A 10,117-nucleotide genomic window follows, 5' to 3' on the forward strand; every position below is an offset into this window, starting at 1 on the left:
GTCACTCCTGTTTTCCACTGTGCTGGAAGACTCCAAAGATATCATCACCTCTTTGTCCCTTACAAGGAGGACATAATGCTACATTCATTACAAGGCATGTGTAGAGTGGGGCGAAGGTGCAGGCCTAGCAAGAATAGAAGCTGGAAAAGGAGCAAAGAAAAAAAAACAGGCTTTTTTTTCCTATGGGGTCCTTTCAGTTTCCCAGTCTCACACCCACCCCATATGGCCAAGCACGGTTGTCCGGCTTGTGTACTGTACAGGGAAGTTTGGCGAAGGGGCTGCGTTGGCGCTTGGCAAGCCGCACATGCACAGCTGAGTCTCCTAGGCTGTTCTGTCGATTGTTGAGGAGCCTCCATACAACAGAGCCCTGGGCTCACCCTCATGAAGTCTCTCTGAGACTGTCAGGAGCCCTGAGCCATCAAGAGTCCTCCTGCCTCTGCCAGGGGTCCTAGCGGTCCTTCAGGGTGGGTGGCAGTGAAGGAAGGTGCTCCATGCTGAGGAAAGACTCCCAGGGTTAGGGTGCTGTCGTGTTTCTTCTAGAAGAGCCTGGACGCGTTCCACCATCCTGCTCACACCCCCTTTGGTTTCTGCAGCTATCCTCTGCACACCCTCTCCCTTACCTTCCTGCCCCACCGTTAGCTGGGCCTCCTGAGGGTCATGAGAGGTTCACCTCTGCCCCTTCCGGAAGGTGACCTGGGTCCCTCGGGTTGCCCCATGTGACCTGTGAGAACAGTGACGACTGCTGTCTGGTGTGGGTGTGGGTGGGAGGAATACCCCCAATCTCACGGAGGTAGGATCCGGTTTCAGAGCTGAAAAAGCCAAGACTCGGGAAAATCCCTGCCGGGTCCTTCCCAGGAGAGGCTGAGCACTGTGTCTAGGGGCTGGGACACTGCCGCACCCTCAGACAGGAGCCGGAGCCACCCCGGGCTGGGGGAGGAGCGGGGACCTGGCTGTGCCCACGTGGGGCAGCAGACCAAACCTTCAGGGCCCACTGCCCATGTGCGTCAGGAGGGGCTCTTTCTATTCCAGATCATTTCTTGTCACGGCAAAACAAGCCTGGCTTGTTTGCTTGCTGTCTCAGCAGATCTTTAGGTCTCCCGTCCTCCAAGCCTGTGGATGGGCACTTCTCAGTGCTCGTGAGTTAGTCCACAGACCACACATGAACGCCACAGCCCCGTCGGGGATAATTCCACTTCATAAGATCACTCCGTTATCTAATGACCTCTGACATCATCGTTCTTTCTGTTCTGGTCTCGCTGTGTTTGGGCAGCGGCCTCCCAGCAAACATCCAGCTGGACATCGATGGGGACCGAGAGACGGAGCGCATCTACTCCCTCTTTAACTCGTACATGAGCAAACTGGAGAAAATGCAAGGTAAGCTCAGCACACAGCCTGGCGTGTTGTCTCTCAAGGTGGCCGGTGGCTTTGGAGACACCTGGCTGGGGTCCCGGTGACACCTGGAGCTTTCTGCAGGGATGACCGGCCCTCGGAGCCCCTGTGGTCTGCGTGCAGTGTTCTCATTCATGGACTGAAGGGCGCTTTCTGCAGGTTAGGCAGATGTGGAGAATCTACTTTATTTATTTATTTATTTATTTAGATTTTTATTTATTTATTTGAGAGAGAGAGAATGAGAGAGAGCACATGAGAGGGAGGAGGGTCAGAGGGAGAAGCAGACCCCCTGCCGAGCAGGGAGCCCGATGCGGGACTCGATCCAGGGACTCCAGGATCATGACCTGAGCCGAAGGCAGTCGCTTAACCAACTGAGCCACCCAGGCGCCCTACTTTATTTTTTTTTTTAAGATTTTATTTATTTGACAGAATGAGAGAGCACAAGCAGGGGGAGCAATAGAGGGAGAGGGAGAAGCAGGCTCCCCGAGGAGCAGGGAGCCCGACACTTGGCTCGATCCCAGGACCCTGAGATCATGACCTGAGCCAAAGGCAGACGCTTAACCAACTAAGCCACCCAGGTGCCCCAGGATCTACTTTAATAACAGATTCTGCAGATAATTTTAAGATGGAATTTAGTTGCAACCTCTGAGCTGCCAAGTGCTTGAGAAGATCCTATGTTGAATAATCTCCCATACCCCCAGACTGTGTTCTCCAGAGGGATGCATGCATGTGTGGGGGGGACATGTGTGGGTGTGTGGACACGTGTGTGAGTGTGCACGTGGGAGTATGTATGGGTGCACGCATGCCCAGAAGCTGCAGACACAATATTTAGGTAGCTTGATTATCCTCGACATTTAGCTCAGAAGAGGCGATCATAACAAGAGCCCACTGAGAGGCAGATGAGGGCTCTTAAGCCCCCCTCTGAATGTGAAATAAAGCTGAGTGGGTCTGGAAATACACCCATCAGATACTTTCCCTTTTCTTTTTCCTGATCTAAGCCAGTATTATCAGTGGTGGGCCTCAGCCTGGAACTTACTTTAGTCCTGCTCCGGCGAGCATGCCGTGGTGGTGAGCCTGCCGTCTGTGAGCTCAGCCACTCCTGTCCTCCAGTCCCCTCATGCAGCCTCAAGTGACTCCTCTGGATGCACACCCAGGCACGTGCACAATCACACATGGATGCACATGCATGCAAGACAACCGTGTTCACACACTCGAACACATACAACTGTGCTCATGCGTACACCCACACCACCCCAGTGGACCCTCCCCCAGCAAGCATGCCCCACACAGCACTTGGCTCCAGAGCTCCAGGAGGCCATGCAGCAGTGACCCTGGGGCTGCAGCAGGCCTCAAGGTGGCAGCCCCTTCCCAGCGCACTGAGAAGAGTGACCAGAACGGAGGAGGGTAAAGGAGTCTTGGAGAGGTCGGAGCCACCGTGTGAGATCCAGGTTCATGAAGGAGGCTGACCAAGCCTTGCATGATCAGCCACCTTCCAGTGACCTCTCTCCACACACTGTCTCCTCTTGCTTCCAGCCTGGGGTCACCCCAGCGTCACACCATTGCAGGACCCCATGCCTCTGCCCCTGATGCCACTCTCTGCTCCCTTCATCTGGCTAATATCTGTCTTGTGAGTCTCCCCCTCTGGGGAGCTTTTTCTACCTTGTGTATTTCTCTGTCATTGCCATGATAATCATCTCTGATCTGTTCACCCTCAGTACACTTGACCCTTTGAGAGCGGAAGCAGATCTTATTTAGCCCAGTGCCTGATATGAAGGAGGAACTGAATACCTGTTTTCTGGTTGAATGGATGGACAGGCAGTGAATGACAGATAGGTGGATGATGGATCGATAGATGTTGGGTGGATGTTGGATAGATGATAGGTGGATGGATGATGGCTGGCTGGATGATGGATGGGTGGGTGATGGATGGATGATGGGTGAATCAAGGATGAATGTGATGGGTGTATGGGTGATGGGTGGATGGATAGATAATGAGTGGCTGATGGATGGATGGATGGATGGATGGATGATAGGTGGAGAGATGGGTGGATGATGGATGGATGGGTGGATGGATGATGGAGAGACGGATGATGGATGGATGGTTGATGGCTGGCTAGATGGATGGATTATAGGTGAAGAGATGGATGGATGGATGGGTGGGTGGGTGGATGAATGATAAGTAGATTGATGGATGGATGATAGGTGGAGAGATGGATGGAGAATGCATGGATGAATGAGTCTCCCTCCCAGTGTAGGAATCATCTGGACAAGTGTTCATAGTGTCAACATGATTGGTGATCTTAGAGTGCACCTCCACTTCCCTGTCCTCTTTCATGAAATGGGTTAACCACCTGGGTTAATCCAGGATCCAATCACACAGCCCCCATAAGGCAGTTAGCATGGGTTTGGAGCTGAGCAGGGCCTGGCCCCAGCTGCCATATGCTTATCCGAGTCACCTCCACTGCCCTCCTCCCTCCTCTCAGGGTCCACAGTCCTCTCAAGCCACAGATCCTCGCATTACAAAGGCGTCTGCCTCTTCCCCACCAGCACCACACGGGCAGCGAGAGTCTGTTTGTTTCTGGTCGCCGTTAGCAAAACCACAGACTCGTGCTTGTTCAGGGGTGATCCCTTCTGACCTGCCGACGCCGGCTGTTTTTACAACAGTACAGCTCCCAGGTACCGCCAGGCCCCTGGACTGGAGCCTCCCAAGGACACGGGTGCTTCCACTTCACAGAGGGTTCGCTGCGGCTTGGACATAAGTAACCTGCTTCAGGCCCAGTAGTTCCCACAAGTGGGGGCTCTGGGGGGGTTCCAGGCAGTTCAGCTCCGGAGACCGTAACCCTGCGTTTTACGTAAAAAGAGAAAGGCTGAACTCAAATCAGTACGCTGCCCACCAGGCTCTCCATTTCCTCCTCTGCTCATTCGTCCCTCATGTTTAGAGTTGCTTATCTTTCTCACGTCAGGTTCTCTTTTTCTTTATTTTTCTTTATTTTTTTTTTTTAAAGATTTTATTTATTTATTTGAGACAGAGAGAATGAGAGACAGAGAGCATGAGAGGGGGGAGGGTCAGAGGGAGAAGCAGGCTCCCCGCCGAGCAGGGAGCCTGACGCGGGACTCGATCCCCGGACTCCAGGATCATGACCCGAGCCGAAGGCAGTCGCTTAACCAACTGAGCCACTCAGGCGCCCTCTCTTTTTCTTTAAACTTAAGTCTTCTCAGTTTTCCTTTGTATAGACTTGTGAATTTTCAGTAAGAATTAGGATATTTCTCCTGGGTTGGAAATAAAGACAGTGAGGTGGATACCAGAGCCTCTGTGATAATGAAACAGCAACACAGATGGGGTGAGGGGCCCCCGAGATGCTGGCTGACCTCGGCCAGGCGCTATCCAAATGGCACGTCTTCCCTCCCACCTCTCTGTGGCCCTGGAACAGAGGGCCCAGCTCAGGGGACAGGTCGGGGGTCCCAGGCCCAGCTCAGGTTTGGGGAACAAGTCGGGGGGATGGGGAGCTAGCTCAGGTGTTTGGGGAACAGGTCGGGGGTCCCAAGCCCAGCTCAGGTGTTTGGGCAATAGGTGGGGGGGATGGGGAGCTAGCTCAGGTGTTTGGAGAACAGGTCGGGGATCCCAGGCCCAGCTTAGGTGTTTGGGCAATAGGTGGGGGGGATGGGGAGCTAGCTCAGGTGTTTGGGGAACAGGTCAGAGGTCCCAGGCCCAGCTCAGGTGTTTGGGCAATAGGTGGGGGGGATGGGGAGCTAGCTCAGGTGTTTGGGGAACAGGTCGGGGATCCCAGGCCCAGCTTAGGTGTTTGGGGAACAGGTCGGGGGGATGGGGAGCTAGCTCAGGTGTTTGGGGAACAGGTCGAGGGTCCCAGGCCCAGCTCAGGTGTTTGGGCAATAGGTGGGGGGGATGGGGAGCTAGCTCAGGTGTTTGGGGAACAGGTCGGGGATCCCAGGCCCAGCTTAGGTGTTTGGGGAACAGGTCGGGGGGATGGGGAGCTAGCTCAGGTGTTTGGGGAACAGGTCGGGGGTCCCAGGCCCAGCTCAGGTGTTTGGACAATAGGTGGGGGGGATGGGGAGCTAGCTCAGGTGTTTGGGGAACAGGTCGGGGATCCCAGGCCCAGCTTAGGTGTTTGGGGAACAGGTCGGGGGGATGGGGAGCTAGCTCAGGTGTTTGGAGAACAGGTCGGGGATCCCAGGCCCAGCTCAGGTGTTTGGGCAATAGGTGGGGGGGATGGGGAGCTAGCTCAGGTGTTTGGAGAACAGGTCGGGGATCCCAGGCCCAGCTTAGGTGTTTGGGGAACAGGTCGGGGGGATGGGGAGTTGGCTCAGGTGTTTGGGGAACAGGTCGGGGGTCCCAGGCTCAGCTCAGGTGTTTGGGTGCTTCTCGTGGATGCCTGGAGGCCACAGCATGGTCTTCAGGAGGAGTGATGTGGTCCAATGAGAAAGTCACGTGTCCAGCAGGTGGGGGTGACAGAAGCCCTAGGAAGCCGCTCGTGCAGACTAGCTGAGAAAGTGCCACCCGTGAGGACAGCTTCTTTTGCACCTTGTGCCCACACGTCCCAGCCACAGGGTGTGCATGTTAATGCTGGGTGGGTGACGCCCTGGCAACTCTTTCTAAGATGGGGCTTTCCTTGAGGTGGTCTCCCCAGACCGACCCTGGGTGACCCCACAGGCCCTTGAGCCCCCCTGGCCCAGTGTCCAGGAACAGACATCTGCCGGTTCTGGCTTGGTGAGCAGTGGGGTGTGGACAGACACAGGTCGCCCAGGGGACAGGCTGGTCAGAGAGGGGGCATCAGACCCTGGCTTCTCCAGGGCTCAGTGTTGGCCCGGCTCTTGGGAACGGCTTCTGCTTCTTTGTGCATTTGCGTGGGAACGGTCAGCCCTTCCCTGAGGAGGCTGCCCATGGAGTTCCTGCCCTGACCTGCGGCCCCTCCCAACGCTGCAGAAGCCTGTGGGAGCAGGTCCGTGTACGACGGGCCGGAACAGGAGGAGTACTCGACGTTCATCATCGACGACCCCCAGGAGACCTACAAGACACTGAAGCAGGTCATCGCTGGGGTTGGGGCCCTCGAGCAGGAGCACGCCCAGTACAAAAGGGACAAGTTCAAGAAGACCAAGTACGGGAGCCAGTGAGTATGGCATCTGGATCGTAGGGGAACTCTTGGCAAAGGTAACGGGGAAGGGACTGCAAGGAACTTCCTGGCCTGAGCGTTACCCTGAAGCCACCTGCATGCACCCAAGAGGACTGGGGCAGCCTCCCCGTCTCCCTCAGAGCAGCCTTCCTGTACTCTCCGGTCTTCTGGACAGTGTCCCAGGGGCAGCACATCCCGAACCTCCTGTCTCCAAACCCTCCCGCCTCCAGATCCATTGCTTCCAAAATTAGGCTTTAATGGGCCAGAAGTTGCCTTTCTCTGGGCCACAGATAACACTTGTGTAGGGCAACTTTTGGCTAAGTCTTTTCTTTTCTTTGCTTGTCTGTATTTTTCACCATTTTTTATTACGAGGATCATATATCACATTTGAAGATAGAAAAAAAGTACTAACGTGCAGATTCTCCCCCATTTCCCCTTTGCAGGGAGCACCCCATTGGAGACAAGAGCTTCCAAAGCTACATCAGGCAGCAGTCTGAGACCTCCACCCATTCCATTTGAAGCAGGATGTCCTGTCCCAGGACGGTGCCCTGAGCTGCAGCAGGAAAGCCGCGGTCTTCGGGAAGGAGGGAACAGAGAAAGGACAATGGGGCAGGGCATCCACACTTCTGCAGCTCACCTGTGACCGGCGCCAGGCTCACGGGACCTCTGAGGCTCTCCCCGGGCCGTGTCTGTGGTTGCTGGTGCACTGTGTCCACACTGGTGGCCGGCGACCTGAGCTGGCCTCTCTGGAAGGAGGGGCCAGGGACGCCGTGCTTTCTGCAGAGCTTGGGCTTCTGAGTCCTGTGCACTTTTGCTGGGCTCTGGTGCCCGCTCCGTGGAGCCCTGCAGCTCCCTCCTTTCACACACTCTGCTTCAGCAAGACCAGGACGCTGAGCGCATCGTCTCCTGTGAGCCTGCCTGCCGGCGGCCGCGCCCACGGGCCTTCTGGGTCCAGCCCTGACGTTGGTAGTATTCCTGGAGGTCAGTTTTGTGGCTTCGTTGTGTATCACTGCACGAAGATCCCAGTGTGAGGATGCTCTTGATGATTTGCAGGTATGGGGTCCTTCTGCACAGAGTACCTGCGGGGAGGAGGTTCCAGTCTGCTCTCGCAGACATGGGTGTCCCAGTCCTGTGGGCTGCAGACGCTGGCAGAGCCGGCGACGGGCCGAGCTTGTGTCCAGCCCATCCCCCTTCAAGCAAAAGTTGTTGCTGTTTTGCTGTCAGTGGAACTTCAAAGTAGAATCCACATTAGCCGCCCCTTCTGGAAGTTTGAGGAAGGTTTTTAAAATAGAAATGTGCATTATTTTCAAGCTGTTTTTCTTAACGTTTTTAAGGGGCCGTTTCTAATGAGCTCCTTGATATAAAGTACCTCGGAACATCTAGGCCTGTACTCGTCAAAGGGGAGGGTGCACAGCAAAGCAACGAAGGGAATGAGCTGCTTCTCTTGGAAGCCAGTGGAAGGCCCTCCAGAGCTCACCAAGGGACGCGAAGCCCTGAGCCGTGCAGACCCTGCAGCCCCCAGGAGCAGGGCTTTGCTGGGTCTCTGTGAAGCCCCTAGAAGCTGCCAGGCAGTGGTGGGTGCTTTTCTGTTGGGGTGGGGGTCCTGACATGGGGCAGTCAGCCTCCGAGCTTTGGAGAGCACTGTTCAAACATGCAGACCTTGTGCCCATCCCTGCTTTTATCTGCAAATACCGTCCTTCGGACTCTGAACCTTGGCAGATAGTAACATCACTTGTCACCAAGACGGTGGAGGGAAACGTTGCAAAAAATAAACTTTGGGACACACGACTATTAGGCTGTACCAAACTGCCATTTTTAACATGGATTTGTAACTTAATGTTTCTAAGATACTAATGATTTGCAATGTATTTTACTGGCCAATTAAAACAGATGTTTTATTCTTTCTGAGGACTGGTTTGATAATGGTGCATGTGGGAGATGGGTGCGTGGCGGAGCGGGGCATGTGGAGGCTGGATGACATGCTTGAGTGGCAGGAGAGGTTCAGCTGTGGGCCTTTGGAGCAAGCTGGAAACCATAGTGCTCTGTGGGATGGAAAGATGTGGGGTCGGGCACTCTGAGTGCGTCCGAGCGTGTTCTGCTGGGAACCTCCAGTGAGGATGGAGACGGGCATTGGCCCAGGGAGGGGAAGAAGGGCCCCAGCACGTGCTACTGTCTCCGAGACACAGTGGGCCTCGAGCTCCAGGACCAGTCACAGGCATCCGAGGGGGAGCAGCAAGAAAGGCTGTGGAGAGGCAGAAGTGCTGCTGAGGGCCCTGTCCCACCTGGACGGGTGGAGGGAAGGGGCTGCATGCATGGTGGGTGGCCTGGAGGAGACCTGCCGCCAGGGCAAGGACACATCGTTTCCCTATTCCTTTTTTCCATGTGGTTTTCACTCCGTTGCTGTTTTAATTCCAGCCTGATTCAGCTGTTAGGAAAGAATCAGGTGGTCTGGCTTTGGGGACACTAGGTTGGACTCGGGGTGGGGGGGGTCAGCCCCTGCCTGGGGGCATGGACTCAGGGAGAAAGGTGCCATTGCTGCTTCCATCCGGCCCCTCCCGGCAGCGGGATAGCACTAGGGCTGGGTGGGGGCTGAGGGGTGCAGAGGGGGAGTCCCTGCCCACGAGGGCCCCAGGTCAGAGGCCACAGCATCAGTCAGCCAGGACGTGAGTGTCCACAGCAGGGCTTCGGGCGGCTCCAGGGAGTCTGGCTGACTCAGACACTTGTGGGACCCAGGGAAGTTCTGCCCCCGTGGGAGGACAGAAAGGAGAAAACCTCGAGGAACGTGGAACCAGATGCCCCTCTCCCAGGACCCCTCTGACAGGTCACAGTGGCTCTCGGGGCCTCAGTCTGTGTCCACCTGCTCTTCTCCAGACAGCCTAAGCGTCCTACCATCCTGGCCTTAGTCCTTTGGCCTCTCCCAGACCAGCAGCTGTGCACACGGGTACCTGGGCACCACGTCAGCGGCCGCACCAGCCCCTTGGCTGGGTGACCAGAGCCTTCCGGCATGCGGAGATGCTGTGAAGTGTTTTGGGGGGATAGATGTGCATGTGGAATTAGGGAGTCTCTTCTGCTTTGTTCTGAGTATTTATGATCTGCCAGTTGCTCAGGGAAAACCCCTACTATGATCTGTCTCCCATGGCCTTGGTTGTTTGGAGATTAAAAACGTATTCTGCGGGGATGCAGAGAAAGGGGAACCCTCCTGCACTGTTAGTGGGAATGCAAGCTGGTGCAGCCACTCTGGAAAACCGTATGGAGGTTCCTCAAAAAGTTGAAAATAGAGCTACCATATGATCCAGCAATTGCACTCCTGGGTATTTACCCCAAAGATACAAAAGTAAGGATCCGAAGGGGTACATGCACCCCGATGTTTAGAGCAGCAATGTCCACAATAGCCAAACTGTGGAAAGAGCCAAGATGTCCATCAACAGATGAATGGATAAAGAAGAGGTGGTATATATATACAATGGAATATTATGCAGCCATCAAAAGGAATGAGATCTTGCCATTTGCAACAACGTGGATGGAACTGCAGGGTATTATGTTGAGTGAAATAAGTCAAACAGAGAAAGGCATGTATCATATGACCTCACTGATATGAG

At 55.1% G+C, this 10,117-nt stretch overlaps 1 protein-coding gene across 3 annotated transcripts in view; it reads left to right on the forward strand.

Annotated features, from left to right (window-relative positions):
* The window catches only part of RASA3 (RAS p21 protein activator 3), a 116,039-nt gene extending 107,618 nt beyond the window's left edge, over positions 1 to 8,421 (forward strand). For all 3 annotated transcript variants that reach the window (XM_064585862.1, XM_064585863.1, XM_064585864.1), the window contains 3 exons: positions 1,271 to 1,374; positions 6,332 to 6,515; positions 6,962 to 8,421. In XM_064585862.1, coding sequence (XP_064441932.1) covers positions 1,271 to 1,374; positions 6,332 to 6,515; positions 6,962 to 7,037 — 364 coding nt within the window. In that variant the 3' untranslated portion in view covers positions 7,038 to 8,421. The remainder of the gene's footprint in view (positions 1 to 1,270; positions 1,375 to 6,331; positions 6,516 to 6,961) is intronic.
* Positions 8,422 to 10,117: the final 1,696 nt, after the last annotated feature.

The sequence above is a fragment of the Mirounga angustirostris genome, unplaced genomic scaffold (assembly GCF_029215605.1).
Source record: "Mirounga angustirostris isolate CCGP_5_RB_7025 unplaced genomic scaffold, mMirAng1.0.hap1 SCAF_3, whole genome shotgun sequence".
NCBI classification, from domain to species: domain Eukaryota; kingdom Metazoa; phylum Chordata; class Mammalia; order Carnivora; family Phocidae; genus Mirounga; species Mirounga angustirostris.